General features: G+C 44.4%; 1 protein-coding gene across 3 annotated transcripts in view; it reads left to right on the forward strand.

Moving 5' to 3' along the window:
• Positions 1-23,205, forward strand: part of LOC108272149 (NEDD4-like E3 ubiquitin-protein ligase WWP1) — a 51,437-nt gene that overhangs the window by 24,180 nt on the left and 4,052 nt on the right. For 2 of the 3 annotated variants that reach the window (XM_053683932.1, XM_053683944.1), the window contains 21 exons: positions 162-300; positions 4,757-4,881; positions 5,521-5,661; positions 6,431-6,494; positions 8,499-8,668; positions 10,845-11,175; positions 11,527-11,622; positions 13,278-13,452; positions 13,841-13,895; positions 14,874-14,958; positions 15,999-16,127; positions 16,882-16,954; positions 17,060-17,131; positions 17,316-17,404; positions 18,218-18,377; positions 19,224-19,357; positions 21,388-21,528; positions 21,616-21,736; positions 21,928-22,032; positions 22,875-22,971; positions 23,121-23,193. In XM_053683932.1, the coding sequence (XP_053539907.1) occupies positions 162-300; positions 4,757-4,881; positions 5,521-5,661; positions 6,431-6,494; positions 8,499-8,668; positions 10,845-11,175; positions 11,527-11,622; positions 13,278-13,452; positions 13,841-13,895; positions 14,874-14,958; positions 15,999-16,127; positions 16,882-16,954; positions 17,060-17,131; positions 17,316-17,404; positions 18,218-18,377; positions 19,224-19,357; positions 21,388-21,528; positions 21,616-21,736; positions 21,928-22,032; positions 22,875-22,971; positions 23,121-23,193 (2,575 nt within the window). The remainder of the gene's footprint in view (positions 1-161; positions 301-4,756; positions 4,882-5,520; positions 5,662-6,430; positions 6,495-8,498; positions 8,669-10,844; positions 11,176-11,526; positions 11,623-13,277; positions 13,453-13,840; positions 13,896-14,873; positions 14,959-15,998; positions 16,128-16,881; positions 16,955-17,059; positions 17,132-17,315; positions 17,405-18,217; positions 18,378-19,223; positions 19,358-21,387; positions 21,529-21,615; positions 21,737-21,927; positions 22,033-22,874; positions 22,972-23,120; positions 23,194-23,205) is intronic. The other variant, XM_053683941.1, reaches the window with a different exon arrangement.

The following is a 23,205-nucleotide window of genomic DNA, read 5'->3' on the forward strand; positions in this document are numbered from 1 at the left end:
CCACATACTTTTGGCCACGTAGTGCGTTCAAAAGGAAACCTGTCCGAAACAAAAGAAAAATCAGCTCGCGATATCACTCCGTGCATCGCGTTATTTGTTACATACTATACTCGTTTATTTCGAAAAAGTGTCCTTTTGAAACCCGGTGCATTCCGTTTCAGTTTTATGTGCCAAACTCAAGCGGAAGAAGAACTGGTTCGGGGCGACCGTGTACGTGGAGGTGACGGCGGAGGGAGAGAGCCGGAAGACGACCAAGTCTCACAACCCCTCCAGCCCCAAGTGGGAGGATCGTCTCACTCTGTAAGACTTATTCCTCCATTTAAATCGTCAAGTAGCAGAGAAGTTCATACGTTTACAACGTTCAAGTGAATTTTTTTTTTCTTTTCTTTTCTTTTTGTTTGTATGATGAGTGAAAATGTCACTTGTACGTGTCTGGGGAGAGAATGACGTGATGGTACCACGTTCGAATTACAATGTTGTCCCGTTCTCAAACATGCTTTCTCATATCTCTTCACTTCTCATCCAAAATCCTAATATGGTGTTAATCAAAGGGGAAAAGGATTTACTGATACAGCTGTGAACCAAACACTTTATTTATTTATTTATTTATTTATTTATTTATTTATTTATGTGTATTTTTGGATTTAAATAACCCGACATATGGTACCCAAATGTATCAGAAATAATTCAATTCAATTTTATTTGTGTAGCGCTTTTTACAATGGTCATTGTCTCAAAGCAGCTTTAGAGAAACATATAAACACAGTATAGAGATTTTAAGCGTGTGGATTTATCCCTATTGAGCGAGCCAGTGGAAACGGTGGTGAGGAAAACCTCCCTAAGATGATATGAGGGAGAAACCTTGAGAGGAACCAGACTCGGAAGGGAACCCGTAACAACGGATAGTGAGACTCGGAAGGGAACCCGTAACAACGGATAGTGTGCAAGTAAAAGAAAGTTCATTATGGTTTTATATGAAGTCTGTTTGTTGAACTAGTCCACCGTTCACTAAAGGAGACCTGAGTGCAAAACTGCATGTAGTAATTGCAGTTCCAAGGCCATAGCAGCAACCGTAGTCCCAGCGACTATAGTGATAATGTCCATGTGGAATTGACGTCCAAAATCATTTCATGGTACTTCAAGCGGTACCATCCTCAGCAATCTCCAGGCTGTAGGCTCCAGCTGATGAGCGCTCCATCCTGAGGTAGGACATCAGGATGGATCAGGCAGGTCCGGAGAGCAGAAAGGGTCAGGAGCACTGGCATCTCCGTAAAATCATGTGTGGCTCGACAGAAGGAAGGAGAGAGAGAGAGAGAGAGAGAGAAATAACATATGAGCTCTGTGAAGCCAAGTAGGAGAACAAGTTTGATGGTTCAGGTCGCTGAAATCCGACCTTGGGGAAAGTTCGACAGTCGACACGACACTGGTTTACACGACAGATTCTCCTTAGACGTTCGTGAACACCGCCACTTTGATGAGTAAGGAATAAACACCACGGGTCATGCCCTTGCAGGAAAATAATCCTCAATAATCTCTTGTCTTTATTTTCCGGATAACAGCAGTTTGTCTATACTTACAGTTTGTTGCTGAACAATACTTAATTTTTTTTATCTGTTTATATTTTATAGTCAGTTTTTAGTTTTCTAGTCATTTCTGGAAGGAGTCTCCAGTGTCGGCGTTTTCGTAACAGTACGTTTTCCACAACGGGGACACTTAAACGTAACCATAAACAATTGACACGTTGCTCCTTAATGAATTTTGTAATAGTTTATTGCATTTTATCAGGAGAACGGTCGACTCGTTACAGGCTGGAAGTAGTAACTCGGCACCATCGTGTCTTATTCCTTCTTCACCACCTTCTGAGCAGTCAGGTTTGTTTATTTCAGCAGCCCTGTGGTATAACCTTTTTAATAGCGTCCGTCTCGCTCGTTCGTGCCGATGGCGGAGGAGCTGCTGCATTCTGCATGCAGGTCAGAAATGTGTACACACACCTCCACCCGCTGCGAATGAAATCCTGCACTGCCGCTGGCACGGCGAGGCTGCGCTTCTCAGTCGGGAGGGAGGGAGGGAGGGAAGGAGGGAGGTCGGGGATTTTGCAAGTCATCTATGTTGTGGCGATCTCTCGGCCCGGTGTAGAATATTTAATCCGTCACTTGGTAGAAGTCTGATGCGAGAGAACACCACGGTGTGTCTGCCGATCAGACTTGCGAAGCGTTGGTAAATTTGAGCAGCGTGCATCATGGGAGATGTAAATGTTTCTGTATATTGCATGAAGGATTTGTAATGTACTGCTCTGTGAACACTTCCTGGATACGGAAAGAGCGTTTCAAGTGGAATAACAATCTTCCAAAAGCCTCCCAAGTGAGTGGAGAGAGAGAGATGGGGGGGGGTGGAGGGAGAGAGAGGGAGAGAGAGAGAGAGATGAAGATGGGAGAGAGAGCGAGAGAGAGATGAAGATGGGAGAGAAACCGAAGATGGGAGAGAGAGACGGGTGGAGATGGAGGGGGAGAGCGAGAGAGACAGAGACTGGGAGAGAGAGAGAGAGATGAAGATGGGAGAGAGAAACCGGAGATGGGCGAGAGAGACGAAGATGGGAGAGAGAGACGAAGATGGGAGAGAGAGATGGAGGGGGAGAGTGAGAGAGACGGAGACTGGGGGGGGGGGAGAGAGAGAGAGAGAGACAGAGATGGGAGAGAGACATGGGGAAAGAGAGAGAGAGAGAGATGAAGATGGGAGAGATAGACGGGTGGAGATGGAGGGGGAGAGAGAGAGAGAGATGAAGATGGGAGAGAGAGAGAGAGAGATGAAGATGGGAGAGAGAGAGAGAGAGAGAGATGAAGATGGGAGAGAAACCGAAGATGGGAGAGAGAGACGGGTGGAGATGGAGGGGGAGAGCGAGAGAGACAGAGACTGGGAGAGAGAGAGAGAGAGAGAGAGAGAGAGAGAGAGAGAGAGAGAGAGAGATGAAGATGGGAGAGAGAAACCGGAGATGGGAGAGAGAGACGAAGATGGGAGAGAGAGATGGAGGGGGAGAGTGAGAGAGACGGAGACTGGGGGGGAGAGAGAGAGAGAGAGAGAGAGAGAGAGAGACAGAGATGGGAGAGAGACATGGGGAAAGAGAGAGAGAGAGATGAAGATGGGAGAGATAGACGGGTGGAGATGGAGGGAGAGAGAGTGAGAGAGACAGGTGGGGGGAGAGAGAGAGAGAGAGAGAGAGAGCGAGACGGGGAGAGGGCGAGAGAGAGAGAGACTGGGAGAGGGAGAGAAAGCGATGATGGACGCTCTAACCCCAGGCTCTGCGTGACTGCTGATTGAGCTAATGGTGGAGAATGAGAGTGAGATGATGGAGGGTGCAGACGTTCGGGCAAAGCCCCTGTGTGCTGAATACTAACTGCCACACTCATCTGCAGAGAGCAGGGAGGGAGGGAGGGAGAGTCAGCCAGCCCGAGAGACACGGTTTGTCCTTCTGACTGCTTTTAGAGGTGTTCAGCCAGACGTAATGGTGGTTAACGCAGCGATGAGCAGAATTTCAGGCCGATTAAAAGAACCAGCGCGACTTCCTCCCCTCCGCCTCCCACCCACGAGTCGCATATCTCTGGAGTCTGGAACGAAATTCGGTCACGGACGTAGCTTGCGCCTGGAGCGCGGTGGTTAAATCCGTTAGCGAGTCCGACTCGAGTCAAGTAGAGGAACAAATCGAGAGCACTGCGCCCTAATGCATGCGAGACGGCATCAGCTGGCCTCTGAGCGTCACGCGCTCCATCTGACTCACTCTCACGGTTACTGTAGTACCGATCGGACGCGAGATTTCTGGTCACATCGTGTCTGTCGTGTCGCCCCACGTCTGTAACGATTATGCTCGAGTTCAAGTCGCACGAAATTCAATTCGAGGTGGGCGTGTGTGAATGATGTTGGCATGGTCGATACGCCAAAAAAAAACCCCAAACAAACAGGAAGATAAAACAAACAGACCGTATTTCCAGTTAATATGAAATAAATTAGTTTTTCTCCATCTAAGAATCACATTTACAAGTAATCCTTTAACCCAGAGTCATTTCATAACTTTTTTTTAACCCTAAGCACGTATAGCAGAAGCAGCGCGTGTCTGTTCGCGCAAGTTGATCTTGATTATAGTTTTAAGTAGGTTAACGTAAACGGTGTGTATATCTTGTTCTGCGTTTGAAGCTCGGACGATACCTGCTTCCGCTTCGGTTTCGGCAGAGGACGAGAGAGAAAAGCACTTCCTGGAGTGTCTGCCTGGCGTGGGGAAAAGTAGAAATTTTTTATTTATTTTTAAAAAAATTTTTACAAAAATTTTCCAGAGGATGTGATGGATACCATCATGTCGTGTTTTTTTTTTTTTTTTTTTTTTTTTTTTTTTTTTTTTTTTTTTGGGCTACTGGTATTTTATAGAAGCTTGGTCTGTTTTAAAAAGTAAATAAATAAATAAATAAATAAAATCCGAACCAGACATTCAGACTTGACTAAAATCTCAGAGGTTCTTCGGTAATAATTCTATTACTACACCTCCCCGTATACAACTAATCCAGTCCGAGTAGGGCTTCCATGTCATGCCGGCTCCTGTCCTCAGTTTGTTTCATCAGCTCAGTTCTCTGCCTGAGGCCCAAACAACATAAAATACTTTTACAGTGAAGCGCTTGCATTTCTTTTGCATTTAATTTTATTTAAGCTGCTCCTGGCGATAGCTTTCAGTGCTCTTGTCTTCTGCATTTTTATGTCTTCTGTGTGTGTGTAGGAATGTAACGCCACATTCGCAGTTGGAGTTTAAAGTATGGACCCATCACACTTTAAAGGCAGATGCTCTGCTAGGGAAAGCCACTCTGGACCTGCGCCAAGCCCTGGAGCAACACGACAGGAAACGTAGGAGTCTCACACTCTTTCTCACACTCTGTCTCTCTCACACACACACACACACACACGGTGTCCACACACTCCTTTTCCCTGTTAAACAGGGCATGACTAGAGCACTGACTAACTAGAGGAGTTTTGAAATGAGACCAGATCTGCAAATGAAATGGAATCGGGCTCCATGTTGCATCATCTAAGATAAAGAGTACGCTGACGGGATTTCAAATCGATGGTGAGATTCTGCCGAGGGCTGCAACTCGTGTACACACACGCGCACGCACACACACACACACACACGTCGTGTACACATCAAGGACATCAGAATAATCATCTTCAAGGCAGCATAAAGGTCACATTTCTTACGTCTGGATCTGTCGTGTGCAGATGTTCGCGGGGAAGCGTGTACCAAACCAGAAAGTCCCCTTTTTTATTGTAGTAGAAAGAATGCACGGAAAAAATAAAGTTAAACACACAGAAGCGAGTATTAAAATGCTTCTTTAAAGAAGAATCAAATCGTGTGTGTGTGTGTGTGTGTGTGTGTGTGTGTGTGTGTGTGTGTGTGTGTGTGTGTGTGTGTGTGTGTGTGTGTGTGTGTGTGTGTGTGTGTGTGTGTGTGTGTGTGTGTGTGTGTGTGTGTGTGTGTGTGTGTAGTTGAAAATGTAAAGGAGGTGCTAAAACTGACTCTGGAGAACAAAAATGGCATGGTGACGTCCGGAGAGCTCACGGTCATCCTGGACGGCCTCGCCGTAGACCAGGAGCCTCTACACAACGGAAACGTCACCACGGCAACCAGTGAGTACTTCCTCTCCTCTCCTCACCTCTTTCTACCCCATTATTGTCCAAATTCCAATTCCACACAGCGTGTTTAAAGTAGCAGTTAAACTGCATTCGGTCGCGCTCTCTCTCTCTCTCTCTCTCTCTCTCTCTCTCTCTCTCTCTCTCTCTCTCTCTCACTCTCTGTCTCTCTCTCTCTCTGTCTCTCTCTCTCACTCCCTCTCTCTCTCTCTCTCTCTCTCTCTCTCTCTCTCTCTCTCTCTCTCTCTCTCTCTCCCTCTCTCTCACTGTCTCTCTCTCTCTCTCTCTCTCTCTCACTCCCTCTCTCTCACTGTCTCTCTCTCTCACTCCCTCTCTCTCACTGTCTCTCTCTCTCACTGTCTCTCACTGTCTCTCTCTGTCTCTCTCTCTCTCACTGTCTCTCTCTGTCTCTCTCTCTCTCTCCCTCTCTCTCTCTGTCTCTCTCTCTCTCACTGTCTCTCTGTCTCTCTCTCTCTCTCTCTCTCTCTCACTGTCTCTCTCCCTCTCTCTCTCTCTCTCTCTCTCTCACTGTCTCTCTCCCTCTCTCTCTCTCACTGTCTCTCTCTCTCTCTCACTGTCTCTCTCTCTCTCTCACTGTCTCTCTCTCTCTCTCACTGTCTCTCACTGTCTCTCTCTCTCTCTCTCTCTCTCTCTCTCTCACTCTCTCTCACTCTCTCCCTCTCTCTCCCTCTCTCTCACTGTCTCTCTCTCTCTCTCTCTCTCTCTCTCTCTCTCTCTCTCTCTCTCTCTCTCTCTCTTCCAAAAGAAGTTCAGCAGAACGGAGATGCTATTCATGAGAACGGGGAGGAGACTGCCAGAGCTCAGAACAGGTAAGGACACGCGCACATACACACACGCGCACATACACACACACGCGCACATACACATACACACACACGCGCACATATACACACACACACACACACACGCGCACATACACATACACACACGCGCACATATACACACGCGCGCACATACACACACACACACACACGCGCACATACACACACACGCGCACATACACATACACACACACGCGCACATATACACACATACACACACACGCGCACATACACACACACACACACACACACACACGCGCACATACACACACACACACACACACACACACACACACACACACACACACACACACACACACGAAGATGAAGTCATCCTGAACATGTTGTACGGTTGAATGAAGCTGTGCTCGAACTTTTATTTTGTTTATTTTTGGCCAAAGTATCATCCTGGTAATAACGAGCTTTATAACATGCCGTACGAGGCAGAAAACCTCCGTCTCCTGGTCTACGTCGTTACGCTGTGACTAAATTCGTCCTTGTCGTGTGAGAATGCATCACTCGCGCCCGAACACTTCCTCAAAGGCTTTCACGCCGCTTCGGCGGAGCCGCTCAGATCTGCTGACTCTCGAGTGGGAACACGTCGAGATGGGAAGCTGTTGCACGCTGTGGTGAAAAATGTGGTGAGAATAATCAGGAGAGATGTTTACTCAGCAGAACTTCCTGTTCCACCCGTTGCCATTTCCTGCCAAACTGGCAGACCCCACACACCTCCACCCTGCTGCTGAAACATCTCAGCTTTGTCTCGGAGACTCAGCAGGATGACCCGAGGCTTTTATTGTCGCACAGTCTGCTCGGGGTGTGTGTCTCAGTGTCTCACAAGACATAACTCTCTCTGATTTTGTTCTAAACGCTGCGACGTCACCACTACAACTAGACGCTTACGACTACGAATGAGCATCTTCAAAAGACACACAGTGACCCGTGGGAATGAACCGTCATGGCCGCCGTCCTCCTCGAATGTCCTGCGTAACAATGAGCTCAGTGTCAGACAGTCAAGTGCGCCATTAACGCCCACCGTTCTCCTGCTTGCGAGCATGCCACCTCTTCCTCGATCACGTGACCATGCCGCAGGCAACAGTTCTCTCAGAAGAGACGTTTTCTTTCATTTATCAGGCTGAACGATCTGGTTTCCGATCCGTATCTCGTCAGGTTTGTGTTTTATAGCAGTTTTAAGAGTCGTATTAGCTGAAGTGTGTAAACGTGTGAATGTGAACTTTTTATTTATTTATTTATTTATTTATTTGCCATGATTTATTCGTGCTTAAAAATCCTCCTTAATCGATTCCTTTAATTTATGCTAGGCCTGTCACGATAGTTACGTTGTCAAATTAGCATACGATATACGGACGCGACCCCGATCGTTTCCGCTGACCTCGACATCGGCCGTTGCGTTTACATGCGAGTTTGTCTAGAGTGTAATAGTGTTTTATTGTCTTAAGTAAGAAAATAAAACACTATTCTGTTCAAGGGGGGGGGGATCCCCGATGTGAAGCAGAGTTACTCTTCCCACCCTGAAGTTGATCATTTTCCAATTACACCTCATCCCCAAAGTGCTTTATTCCCCTTATACCACAGCAATCCATCAACGATGGCAATGTTTATTTAATATAACTTATTAATGAACGCCATGTCATACGTGTAACTATAAATGGACACGTGGAGCGTCCTCGAGACAAGTTAGTCGCTGTTATCACTCGCGTTACAGTAGCTCTAAACCGTCATTCCATTACCAGACTCTTTTATCTTTTTTCTCTTTCTTAATGTCGTTAAGATTACAAAGCCCCGACGACTGGAGACTCCTTCCATGCGTGAACTTAAATGAACGTCTGCTTACAGAAAAGTTCGAATCAATAGCTAATATTTTTGAGGATTCAACAGCGCTGTGATGTAAAATGGGATAAAACGACACGAGTATGAGCCACTAATTAACACCTGATATTAAAGTGTGTGTGTGTGTGTTGCATCATGCAGCTCGGTGAACGGCACACACGGAGTGGAGAGCGAAGCCCCGTCCACCTCCTCCGGCAACAGCGAAGGCAGCACAGCCCCCGTTGTCAACGGCGACGCGGAGTCCACGCCCACACACCAGACAGCTACGTCTACCACGAATCCTGCTGACCGAAGCGTGCCAAGTACGACTGGTGAGTCATGCATGCTGGGATACCATCTGGGACGGAGGCCATAGGCTTCTGTAAATGTCATTATTCTTTAAGCTTTAAACGAGATCCGTTTTCATAAATGCAGCTGCTACGCTCCAGCTCGGCACTCGAGTGTGCACAGCCGCAGTTTTGCGTAGGAATTGCACAATCCTCTGAGGTCTGCTGTTCGTTTTTATGTGCACCATGGTGTGCGCGTGTGTGTGAGTGTGTGTGTGTGTGTGGAGGATTTGCTGTGCTTCATCAGAGGAAAATCCAGCTGGGGCTCATTTTCATTAGGGTGCTGGTTAATCTGTGCTGCTGTCAGAACCTCTGCCAGGCTGAGCTCAGAGAGCACACAGCCAGAACCGTCACATCCAAGACCTCCAGAGTGAAAAAGATGTTAAAGTGAAATGAACTTTTTTTTTTTTAAAAATTGTAATTTTTTTTTTTTTTTTTATGTGAAACTCATTTATATTGGTGAAAGAGTGTAATGCTCACATGTAGATGACTAATTCGAGTGCTTCTTATGTTCATGCCTGATTGAGATAGATAGATAGATAGATAGATAGATAGATAGATAGATAGATAGATAGATAGATAGATAGATATAGATTCTTTTTGAAGTTTAACATGAAGTTAAACAAACACGGCATGATGCATTAGAGTCCCTCCAGGATTCCTGGATGTTTGCCATCGCAAACTCGAACACAAAATCGAGCAAACTGCGCAATATTCGGAGACGCTTGTGATTTAAAAAAAAAAAAAAAAAAAAAGTTTGGGTTGTTTTTTTTTTTTTTTTTTTTTTTTTTTTTCTTTTCTTCTTCCTTCCTTTCAATTACCATAGGTTTGGGCCAAGACGCGTCATGTGATGTCATCACGACACGCTTTGAGCCAAAGCCCTCTTCGTGCGTCGAACGCGAGTACAGTTAAAAGGTCTCGTTTACCAACGAACGTCGCCGCGAGAGAGCGCGAAACGATTTAGCGCAGTTGCAATTGCGCCATATTCGAGTCGCCCTCTACAAAAAATGCAAAGTTGCATCGGGAATTTTGAAACGCGCCGCAGCAAAATCGAGCGTTTTTGGCCGCAACGATCACCAAAAAAGAACCTTCCCGCAATCCGGTACAGACTGATTAAAGCGTGCATCCAGAGAAATCCAGGTGTGCCAATACTTTAATCAGAGTGAAAATAGTCACTTTTTTATTGTGGCTGAATCCCCAGTGGTGATCTGTAGAGCACTCTGTAGGGTCTCCAGTGTCCTTGCTGTTATGTCCTTGCATACTGGACTTGTATAGTGAGTGGATGATGGCGGATTTTGTAAAATCATGCTAAATAACCATGACGACAAGAAAAACATGTTTCAGATTCGGTTTCAAATGCTTTCTTTATTTAATGAGTTCAATTTGCTGCTTAATTCTGCCACCTGACCTGATGATGAGTAAAGCAGAATACATTTTAGTAATTTTATGCCAGACTAGGTCTTCATTCTCTCTCTCTCTGTCTCTCTCTGTCTCTCTCTGTCTGTCTCTGTCTGTCTCTGTCTCTCTCTCTCCCCCTGTGTCTCTCCCCCTGTGTCTCTCCCCCTGTGTCTCTCCCCCTGTGTCTCTCCCCCTGTGTCTCTCTCCATCTCTGTCTCTCTCCATCTCTGTCTCTCTCCATCTCTGTCTCTCTCCATCTCTGTCTCTCTCCATCTCTGTCTCTCTCCATCTCTGTCTCTCTGTCTCCGTCTCTCTCTGTTTCAGTCTCTCCATCTCTCTGTCTCTCTCTGTCTCTCTCTGTCTCTCTCTCTCTCTCTCTCTCTCTCTCTCTCTCTCTCTCTCTCTCTCTCCCTGTGTCTTTCTCCATCTCTGTCTCTCTCCATCTCTGTCTCTCTGTCTCCGTCTCTCTCTGTCTCAGTCTCTCCATCTCTCCGTCTCTCTCTCTGTCTCTCTCTGTCTCTCTCTCTCTCTGTCGGTGGCTCTCTCTGTCTTTGTCTCTCTCTGTCTCTCTCTCTCTCTCTCTGTCTCTCTCTCTGTCTCTCTCTCTCTCTCTCTCCCTGTCTGTTTGTCTGTCTGTCGCACTCTCTCTAACTTTCCATGACTGTTTATTGTACCTTCTTTTTAGAATACTTCTCGACCTCAAACATTTCGATATTTCTAGGCCTTATTCCTCGGGTGTTCTAACATCGTGTGTTGTTTGCAGTTAATGGGGAGAATTCTGAGCTTGATGCCACTTCAGAAGAGCCGGTGCTGCCCCCTGCAGGTGGGACTGAGGAAGAGAATGAATCTGCCTCCACTCTCCCCTCCATCTCCACCTCCTCTCCACACCAGTCTGCAGCCGTATCCTGCAGCACTCAGCCCAGCAGTGACGCTGCCTCCTCTTCCTCATCTGCGCCCAGTCAGACAGTAGCTGCTGCTGCTTCATCCTCCAGCTCCGCAGCAGAAGCTGCTTCAGACACCAGCACGGTCACAGATGGAGCCAAACCTCGACAGCAGCCGCCCAACGTCAGCACTTCAGACCCTTTGCCTTCCGGGTGAGCCGCGCTCGTTATCATCACGACACAGACGCTAGACAGTTATTTATCCGATCGTATGACTTATCCCACAGTGCTGTCGAATTAGTAACGGCAACATCAGGCAGTAGTGCACCACATTTAAATGCAACTATAAACCGATTAAAAAAAACCATGACGTGTCATTCTTTAATACATTTAAAAATTGTAACATTCCTGTGGTATGAGAACACTAACTCCACTTCACCCTTGTCACTGATAATTTTATCCTCTAAAAGCTCTGCCCCAAGTGTTTTTATCCCTTACGTACAATCATGCCGCCGATGACGCATCGAATGCAGCGCTTTTACGTTTTGGTTCCGTCTCCTGCAGGTGGGAACAGAGGAAGGACCCACATGGACGGACGTACTACGTCGATCACAATACAAGAACCACAACGTGGGAAAGACCACAGCCTCTGCCACCGGGGTGAGTCTCATACAGTCCCGGCTCTCGGGGGGGATTAAGAGGGTTTTCACACTTGGCTCATTGCAGATAATTTAAGCAGAGTTTTTCCCCCTCACTCTCTGGGCCTTACGTGAACGCTCCAAATGAGCGTGCACCACCAAAATGTGATCAGGTCGGAGATTGAAACGGTGTCTCTCTTCGACGTTCGGAGTGAGGATTATATAAGGAACTGGTTAGATACAGCTCATAAAAACATGAGACACAAAGGGTTTGAAATGACAGACAAAATTGGGGGGGGGGGGGGGGGGTTGTACTTTACATTTCTTTATAATTGTGCAATCACTAGCATGAACCACACGACGAATGTTAGTGCAGCCGTTCGGCTCCAGAAGTAAATATAAATCTAAATCTCTAAATGCTCTCCGTCTAAAAGGGAACAAGTGCGACCAGGAAGTGGACCGAAGTGTGCCGTGTGCACTTACCAGGCTAGGAACAGTGTGAATGCAAAGTGAACCCAGTTCTCTTTCTCTCAGACCACTTTCTTCTGCGTTCCTGACCAAGTGGAGTATTTACATTCATACAACCGCGCAGTTGAGGGTTAAGAGCCCAACAGTGGCAGCTTGACAGTGCTGGGGCTTGAACTCCTGACCTTCTGCAGTAGGAAAGATCCGTTGGAGCGGCTCACCAACTTGCAATTCCTACTCGGAAAGTCGGAGTCTTGTCTCGTAGCGAAAAGTAAGAACAAACAAATAACCGTGTGATTTGAAGATTTTAAGCAGTCTTGTGAGATTCTGATTAAATAGCTGAATACTGGGTCAAACTTTAATATTTAACCGCTCTTCCGTGTTATTCTCAGCGCTGTTAAGCTCCACTTTAAAAATAGATTACGCACGAGCCAAACAACAGTTTTTGTCGACGGATAACCGAGTGAATATTCATATACGTTCTAAACAATTCATATCCGTATCTAATGTGGGAAGTCGGAGGTTCTGAAAATCCCAAGTTCCCGTTTGTCAGGAACGCTGCATTAAGGGGGGTCGAGTTTGGGTCTTATACACTAACAGTCCAAAGTTTGGAGAAATGTTTCTCATGTTAAAAACCCGGTGTATGATTTTAAATGTTTGAAATCGGAGTTGTAGACAAAAATATAATCGTGCCGACGTGTTCATTTCTTCCTTCAGAAAACGAACATTTTATTTACAGCAAATATTTAATTTAAACGGACGACTCGCAGCGAAATATCCCGAAAGGCAGCCGATATAGAGTCCAGCGTAGGTGGGAACTCCTTTTAATACTGTTTAAGAAGCACCTCGGGGAAATTCCTCAAGAAATCGGTCAAGAAAATGCCAAGAATACATTTCTGGAAATTTCTAGGCAAAAAGGGCGTGTACTTTTAAAGATGCCGAAATTATTTTGATTTATTTTGGGTTTTTTATCACAACATAATTCTCATAGTTCCATTTGTGTTGCTCCAGAGTTGTGATGACTTTATTATTATTATTATTATTATTATTATTATTATTATAAAATGTCGGGGGGGGGGGAATAAAGAATGAGTATGTCTAAACTTTTTGGACTGGTATTGTAGGTGTAAACACCCTTACACAGTCTGGACGTTTCTACACATTTTGTGTGTGTGTGTGCGTGTGCGTGCGTGTGTGTGTGTGTGTGTGTAGTTGGGAGAGGCGAGTGGATACTCGCGGCCGGATCTACTACGTAGACCACAACACGCGGACCACCACGTGGCAGCGGCCAACGATGGAGTCGGTGCGCAACTTTGAACAGTGGCAGTCCCAGAGAAGCCAGCTACAGGGAGCTATGCACCAGTTCAACCAGAGATACCTCTACTCGGTATAGCAGCCACATTACACACACACACACACACACACACACGTTCTAAACAGTGCTGATATTTTACCCTAGCAGCAGCTTGGTTACCGATCTGCATGACTTGAAGAGAAATAAAGCTGAGTATCTCCTCCTCCGCCCCTTTTGCACTTCCACATCAGTGAAGTGTTGCCCTTTGATTTGCACAGTGACTCTCTGGGCCTTTGACATGCTGATTAATCTCATCTCCATTTGATGATGGTGATTAGCTTATTTAGCCGTGAGGTCTTCTCTACGGTGGTGTGTGTGTATATGTGTGTATATATATATAATATATATATTCAAGCCATTGTACCACTCAGTTTCTCTCTTTCCTGCTCTTGGCATGCTTGGGTTCCTGCTCCGGACACAGGCTTCAATGATGTCTGCAGAAAACGACCCCCTGGGTCCGCTACCTCCTGGTTGGGGTAAGTCACTCACTGTATATGTTTTGATGGATGTTATGAACAGTTCAGATATCAGGCTGTTGATTCAAATGTGTACAGTAATATTCAGCTTCTTTACTGCAGTGTTTTATTTATTTTTGTTAAGGTTTCAGTTCAAACCCATTTTAAGTCGTATAACCAGTCATAATCAATACCGCTTTGATAATGGTGGGTTGAATTCCACCCCTGTAACCAAATAATAAAAATCTCTCTCTATATACATGTATATATTTTTATTATTATTATTTTAAAACCTTAGATTTGATTCATGGAGCCTTGGGGATCCCCGAACCCCATTTTGAGAATCGCTGGACTCATTCCTGAGAGGAATGCGTCTTATGTTTGTTACATAGGGTGCGTCTCGATCAGCTCCATAGTCAGTTCAGTAGTCAGGCCACTGATCAGGGAGTCGGCCATTTTAAAGGCTGTGTCAATCGCAAAACCCTTCCAGTGCACGGGAACATTCGGTCCCTTGAAAACATCCCACAATGCACCGAAAAAAACCACGGAGCATCGATGCTCACTATGTTGGGAATGATGTCATATTTTCTGAAAGGAAAAAAAAAAAGTGGACAGACTCTCAGCCAACTTCCGTCCACAAATGTAAGCAGCTTGTTGTTGTTGTTGCGGCCCTTACATGATTACTTACACTTGCGATTTTTATTTATTTATTTATTTATAAACTTTCTTTGACGTTCTGTGTGTGTGTGCGATTTAAGCTAACACGTTTATGTGTCGTATAACGTCAAAGATATCGGTCCTGCCTGTGGTGACGTTTTACAACGCGGGTACGTAGTCATGTCGCGGGAAATTGAGTCAGCAGGGTCCCGATGTGTAGGGAGACAGGGTCCTTACCAGCGCTCGAACTCGTGTACGCCGCACACTGATTCACCAGCTATGGAGCCAAGGAGCTGATTGAGACACGCCCATAATTTTTGGCTCTGCCTCATTTGTCCCCAGAGAGACGCGTGGATTCAAACGATCGAGTGTATTTCGTCAATCACAACACGAAGACCACTCAATGGGAAGACCCTCGCACACAAGGGTACATCTCGTCTCTGTTTTTTCAACCCTACACTCCTGAAACACATGGGATTTTTTTGAGGGGTTTATTTTATTGTTGGTATTCTTCTTATTCTCCTTATCTAACTGAAGTGACCAATAACTCAAGATCTGAATGGTAAAAGTTTTGGATTTGGTACATTTGATACTACAGGCCACGAGTAACTGCCCACACCACAAATAGCCCACATGAGCCTATAGGTGGCGCTACAGGTCACTCCCAAATTCTACGTGATTTTTCTCTCCGCCCCATAAGTCCAAACTGTCTGTCTGTCTTATTTCTCATGGGGAACAAAAAAGCCATCGGGACCCATAAAGTCCGCGATGATAGATTTTCCCCTACATCGAAAATTTGTCCAAAATTGCAAAAATCTTCTCCTCGTGAACCGTGGGTCCGATTTGAACTGTGGTACATATGTGTAGAATACATGTCTTTCTATAGGGTGATAAGCAATAAGGGATCAAATAAAAATTGGCCAAACTATTTGCATATTGATGAATTGACAACAGCTGCACGTATTTCTTGTGTTTAATCAATGGAACGTTTACCTATGGACTTGATCTGTGCCACACACAATGAGGACACTACAGTATGTTACCATGTGCGATGGCAACCTCATATCTCCAAAAACAATGATATTAAAAGGTTTATTGTCTTTGAGATGTGTTATTATGTTTAACAATATCTTTATCGTCCGCTAGATGGTGCTGTTTGTCTTGAATCCAGCCAAAGTACACTTCTTTCAGATTAATGTTATAGCAGGAGGGATAAATGTAAAAAAATTATGTTAAAGTAGCATTTTATCAGCACGAAGTAATTCTCCAAAATTCTCACGGACTCCTGATTTTGGAAAACTACAAAAATGAACTTCAAATCTGCCACTGATCCAAATGCGTTCGCAATCTTGAGGAGGAATCCACCTTTGCTGCTTGCAGCTATATTTTTTGGGTTAATCTGCATCACACTAGTATCTAAACATTTGATATTTTAACACGATACTAATCATATTTGTTGGTGTGCAGGCTGCAGAACGAGGATCCTCTGCCTGAAGGCTGGGAGATCCGTTATACAAGAGAAGGCGTGCGCTACTTTGTGGATCACAACACTCGCACCACAACGTTCAGTGACCCAAGGACTGGCAAGTCCTCTGTGTAAGTACACGTCTTCTCTCTGCACTAGGCATGCATCAGTTTTTGATGCGGCATTGATGGGGAAAAGGGTTTAGTACCTTTTATTTATTTATTTATTTATTTATTTATTTATTTATTTATTTATTTATTTATTTATTTCTCTCCCTCTCATAATAATAATAGTAATAATAATGATGATAATAATAATAATAAAAAATGTTGCTTTGAGGCAAGGCAAGTTTATTTATATAGCACATTTCATACCCAAAGGTAATTCAAAGTGCGTTCATTATAGGTATACAAGGTATTAAAAAAGTATAAGAACAAGAAATAAAAATTAGATATGTGCATTGAAATGAGCAGGAGATAAATAAATTTTAAAAATGTAAACGTTACAGAGCTATAATGATCTAGATCGATCAGTAGAGTGCAGCGTAGTGTTCAGTCAGTAAATGCGAGGCTAAATAGATGTGTTTTCAGTCTGGTTTTAAACATGGATAGGGTTTGAGTGCATCTTACTTCTTCTGGAAGCTGGCTCCAGCCACAGGTGGCGTAATAAACGCTGTCTCACCTTGTTTTGAGTGAACCCTTAGTGTTTCTAACTACCCGACCCTAACTCTTCTAAGTCAATGGCTTAAAGATTAAAAATGATATTTTCTACATGATTTTCCACATTATTGGTCCGAAAAGGAAAAATACTGATTGTTGCAAATAATATAATCAAATAATATAATAATCCTCTTACTGTATCATTTCTTCTTCCTCTGTCTTGCAGCACTAAAGGGCCCCAGATAGCATACGAGCGCAGCTTCCGATGGAAACTAGCTCACTTCCGCTACCTGTGCCAGGTAAACTGTCTGCATTCGGATTCAGCACGAACACGTTCCCTTTTTTTTTTCTATCTTTTTTTTTTCCTTTGACGTCACAGTCTTTGTTTTCTTTCTCTTCCCCAGTCCAACGCGCTACCCAGTCATGTTAAGATCACAGTCTCTAGACAGACATTGTTCGAAGACTCTTTCCAGCAAGTAAGAGTTTTCCACCTGTCCCTGTGTGTTAAGCATGCTCACTGTTCAACAAGTGCTAGCACCAGCTCCGCACGTCCACCCAGGAACGCCACACTGCTCAGATGTATAGTTTCAGGATAATCTTTTATCATAAGCGTGGAACGGTTTTGTTGTGTAACTACTTGGGTTCGTTTTTCTTTTCCAGATCATGGCTCTGAAGCCGTATGACCTTAGGAGAAGGCTTTACATCATTTTCAGAGGGGAGGAGGGACTCGACTATGGAGGCCTTGCCAGGTTTGTTTTGATTTTAAAGTTTTTTTTAATATGTACCTTCCTTACTTACCGAATGTTGTCAAGTTCGTTCAATTTATTTATTTATTTATTTATTTATTTATTTATTTATTTATTTATTTTTAAATCGATGACTAAATTTACGATTAAAAAAAAATTTGTAACCAAATGTATGCACCGCTATCATGGTATAGCACGAGAGCGGCCTCTAGAGGTGAAATTAAGTGTATACATATATATACATATATTATATATACATGATGTATACATAATGTGGGTGTGTGTGTGTATGTATGTATATGTGTGTGTGTATATATGTATATGTGTGTGTGTGTGTGTATGTGTATATATATGTATATGTGTGTGTATATATATATATATATATATATATATATATATATATATATATATATATATATATATATATATATATATAAAAAATCTCAATCTGTTGATTAATCGTTTATCGGCAGGTAGGGACTTGATTATCGCTATCGGTGAAATCCACTATCGGTCGATCCTCTAATGTAAAATGCCACAGCTTTTACTGACCAACCTGAGCACCCGGCAATTTAATGATCTGAAATATAAACGTTTCATTTGGGATTACTTTGATAATGAAGTTACGCGTCATGCAAAGCTGCACGAGCAACTCTTACACTCCTGTTCATGAATGTGGCCGACCACCAAGTCAGTGGCTCTGGGGTCTTGGCTGTCTACTTGTAATCGGATCACGCGGGACAGATATGAATGTCCGGCCTGAACCAGATCTCTATTGTAAATGTGTCCTTTCTACACTTATTTATTTTTGGCCAGGGAGTGGTTTTTCCTCCTCTCACATGAGGTCCTGAACCCCATGTACTGTCTGTTTGAGTATGCCGGCAAGAGCAACTACTGTCTACAGATAAATCCTGCGTCCACCATCAACCCAGATCACCTGTCCTACTTCTGCTTCATCGGCCGCTTCATCGCCATGGCAAGTTTGTTTCCAGCTCATATTATTTCATCTCGTACTGCACTGTTGAATTCTGCCTGGTCAGAAAGTGTTGATCGATTGAACGATTCATTTTCTATAACAGCAGTCCTGACATGATTCCCAGCTCTAGTGCGTATTTTAATGCGCTCCGTCTAATACGTTGTAGTTCCTATAGTAACGTCTCGCTCACGGGGATCTTTGTACGTCACATGCTTGACCATAAACAGATTTAAAAAGCGCAGTGATAAGGCGAGGTTTTCTGTAAGGAGACCTTTATTCAGCGTTATGGACGGAGTCTCTGGTGTCAGAGGTAAAGTAGGAAGATGGAGAAGTCTTTGCGGTCTCTCAGGAAGTGGACAAGCTGCGTTTTCGGTCTTCTTATAATCAAGAGAGGAAAACAAAACGAAACACGGGCTGGCGAGGGAACGACTGTTTATAGCTGCTATAATGTACGTATGTGATGATGACAAAGATGCTTCGCAAGCTTTAGCACAATTAGGAATGGATAAAAGTATGATGTCGTTCTTTAGTGAAAATGAAATGTTAGCATATTGCTGCGGTGTAAGAGGATTAAAACATACAGGGACAGTGTTGCTGGAAAATCATCACTAATCACGCCACCGTGCTGTTGATAACTTTCCTCTAACCGCATGGCACATTGTATTGCATTCCTTCTGTTGTAATTTGTCTTTTTTTTTTTTTTTTTGCACATTTTTGCACATTTTTTGCACATTTAGCAGATGAATGTATTTGTGAAACAGTCTCTGTAAGAACAGTAAGGGTTACGTGCGTGCGTCACTGGAGCGTCCGTGTAAACGTGTGTACTCCTGTACGGTGTGTCTGCAGGCGCTGTTCCATGGAAAGTTCATCGATACAGGCTTCTCCCTGCCCTTTTACAAGCGCATGCTCAACAAGAAGCTCCTCCTTAAAGACCTGGAGTCCATCGACCCGGAGTTCTACAACTCGCTGATCTGGATCCGGTATGTTCCGTGCCCGAACCCGTCCGAGTCTCCCCGAAAGCATAACATTGAACATGTTCTCTCTCTCTCTCTTTCTTTCTCTCTCTTTCTTTCTCTCTCCTCTCTTCTCGCGCTCTCACTCTTTCTCTCTCTCTCTCTCTCTCTCTCTCTCTCTCTCTCCTCTCTCTCTTGCTCTCTTCTCTCTCATCTCTTGCTCCCCCTCTCTTTATTTCTCTCTCTCTCCTCTCTCTCTTGCTCTCTTCCTCCCTCTCTCTCCCCCCTCTCTCTATTGCTCTCTTCTCTCCCATCTCTTGCTCTCTTCCCCCCTCTCTTGCCCCCCCCCCCCCCCCCCCCCATTGCTCTCTCTCTTCTCTCTTGCTCTCTTCTCTCCTATCTCTTGTTCTCTTTCCCCCGTGCTCTCTCTCTCTCTCTCTCTGTCAGGATGTATCATGATGATCTATCCTTTCGGGTAGATGAATACAGCGTCTAAACCTTTTCTACGTCTATTTTCAGAGGCGCTAACGTTTACCGTTTGTCGATTTTACGATATTTACAATATATTCTACGATAGCTTTGACTACTACAGTACATCTTTCTGCTGTTTCACATAAAGCAGGGGTCAAAGCAAACGTAAATAAAAATCACTCGGCCGAAACGCCAGCTCACCGAACAGAAAAAGTACGCACTCCAGTAGTATTTCTGGTAGCTGTTACTTTGGCTTTGCAACAAGTTTTTATGTGAGTACTTGATCTGTGGATTCATGGACTTTGGTCTTGTGAGCTGATGCAAGACTGTGGTTTCTTAAATCAGGAGAAAATCAAATAACTCGCATAAAACCCACAGATTGTTGACGCGTGCCGCTGTGATTAGTTAGTGCAAGTGCTATCAAAGTAATGGTTCGTGATGGTGACATGTGGAGCATGTAAGTAAATGTGCCTACTTATCCTGTTATACCCCCCTTGCTAAAAATTAACATTTCTAATGGTTTCCACTACAAATACCATTGCAAACCATCAGCTAAGCATTAAAACCATTACCATTATAGGCCCTTAATGGTATCCACTAGACATAACATGACACATGCAACAATATCCTAGTGGAGACCCATAGGAACCATTACAGTTTCCATTAAAAACCAATTCAGTTCCCATTGAAACCGTTATAAATTCAGATTGGCACCCCGCCTTGTGCCTGATGCTCCCTGGGATAGGCTCCAGGTTTCCCCGTGACCCTGAAAAGGATAAAGCGATATAGAAGATGGATGAATGGACCATTACAAATTCTATGAAGATTTTTATTTTTTATTTTTCCCCCCCAGCAGGGTCACATTTCAAGTCCATGCTCTTTCAGCAGAGTTTGAAAGCTGATGAGTGTGTGCTTCCGTCTGATGAAAGCAGCAACCACGAATCACAGCACAAGCAAATGGTTGCACATGTTTGACTGTAGGAAGGAGACTTAAAGAATCATGGTGCACAGACACACACCCATTTTCCATACCGCTTATCCTACACAGGGTCGTGGGGAAGCCTGGAGCCTATCCCAGGGGACTTGGGGCACAAGGTGGGGGGCAGGCAGCCTTGACTGGGTGGCATCCCATCACATTCATATACTGCGAACAATTTCGAAATGCCAATCAGCTTACACTGTATGTCATTAAACTGGGGGAGGAAACCGAAGGAACACCAACCGACCCCCCCCCCTCCCCACCCCTTTACTTTAGCACCTCTGTGCACCTCTTACAAGGTATGTTTTGGCCAAATTGCACGTTTATTGTCCTTCTCTTCATTTAGTTTTGCACTCGTGTTATGTAGATAATAAGTAATGATTTCCGTTACTCGTTATCCGTATAATCCGTGGCTGCATCGCAGTGCAGAAAACAGACAGCGCATGTTAGCTGATGAACTACATTTCCCTCTTATAAGGGGGAAAAAATTGCGCCCGTAACTAATGTAATTCAGCTCTCGGCCATTACTTCTCTACGACGAGTCGGAGGTCGTACTCGCTTAAAAAGTAGGAAGTACTCATTACCGTGCATCCGTTTGTGCTCGTAGAGACAACAACATAGAGGAGTGCAGTTTGGAAATGTACTTCACTGTCGACATGGAGATCCTGGGCAAAATCACGTCCCACAACCTGAAACCAGACGGGGATAACATTCTGGTGACGGAGGAGAACAAGGAGGAGTACATCGGGTAAGGGTTTCACTTCACAGCCAGAGGACCGTGCGACTGTCCGGTTAGAACGCTACGCATGACTGAAGATGCGATTGTCCTCCGCAGGTTAATGGCAGAGTGGCGCTTCTCACGAGGTGTTGAGGGTCAGACCAAAGCGTTTCTGGACGGCTTTAACGAGGTGGTTCCGCTGCAGTGGCTGCAGTATTTTGACGAAAAGGAGTTGGAGGTAAAGCCCGTCGTGTCTGTGGCGTTTCCCAGGTCCTTTGTTGTTGTGTGCAATTCGGATTTCCTTCCTTTTCATATCCTACCCAGAGCTTCAGATACTGTATGGGCCAGTCATACTGGTCATTTCTGGTAGATTTGTATACACACTGTGCACAGAGAGAGTGTGTGTGTGTGTGTGTGTGTGTGTGTTAGGTGATGCTTTGCGGGATGCTGGAGGTGGATCTGCAGGACTGGCAGAGAAACACTGTGTATCGCCACTATACCAGGAACAGCAAACAGATCATGTGGTTCTGGCAGGTACATATCGACTCATTTTCTCATAAATGGATGGACGGATGGAAGGAATCACTTTCGTTATAGCAGCTACAAACAGTGCCTCCCTCGCTTTACCTTTTTTTTTCTTTCTTGAATCTCTCTTGCATTCCTGAATCTAATTGGTCTGAAGATGTGAATTAATTTTCTATAACAGCAGCTCAGACACTAGTGCTGACTTGATTCACATCACAGATGTATATTCTTGAGATGTGCTCATTCTAATATATCTATAGTAACGCCCAATTTGTCAGTCCTACCGTTATTGCGTGATATTTATTTATTTATTTATTTATTTTTGCAACGCAACATCAAGCGAATTTTCTGAGGTGTTTGCAGTTTTTCAAAATCACCGCAGGTTTTCCGCAGATTCGGACCGAGACACGTCACATGACGTCATCGATTCACGTGTGTCGAACACGCGTACAGCTAAAAGGTGTCATTTACCGACAAACATCACTGCGAAACACACCAGTTCAAGTAGTTTTCCGTAAAATAAGCACAAAAACTGCAAATCGCAAAAAAAGCCGCAGCGAAATCGAGCGTCAATCCAAAAAATGAATCCTGTGTAATCCTGTACGGACTCATTTTATAAGCCCAACGCGTATGGCAGATGTTCCACATAAACCGAGTATAAAATAACGAGGCGTCTGATCTTTCGATGTAGCGAAGTTTTGTTGTGTGGTGATGTTTATAGCTGCTATTATAGACAGCCGGTCAACACCTTCTGGCCAATCAGAATCGAGCATTCAACAGGTCAAAAGTGAATTATAAAATATTTTAGTAAATAAAGCCTGCTTCGTTTGTTTGTTTATTTATTTGCGCAGTTCGTGAAGGAGGTGGACAACGAGGTTCGTTTGCGGCTGCTGCAATTCGTCACGGGCACCTGCAGACTTCCCCTGGGGGGTTTCGCCGAACTCATGGGTGAGACACACACACACAGCATGCAAAAGCAATAGTGTGATTCATAAGTTTAATAAACTGGCAACTCCGTGTATGTATCCTGTTTTAATATTCACTTTTATTTATTTATTTATTTATTTATTTATTTATTTATTTATTTATTTAAACAGGGAGTAACGGACCTCAGAAGTTCTGCATCGAGAAGGTCGGCAAGGAGACTTGGCTTCCCCGGAGTCACACATGGTGAAAACTCCT

Source organism: Ictalurus punctatus, chromosome 1 (genome assembly GCF_001660625.3).
Source record: "Ictalurus punctatus breed USDA103 chromosome 1, Coco_2.0, whole genome shotgun sequence".
NCBI classification, from domain to species: domain Eukaryota; kingdom Metazoa; phylum Chordata; class Actinopteri; order Siluriformes; family Ictaluridae; genus Ictalurus; species Ictalurus punctatus.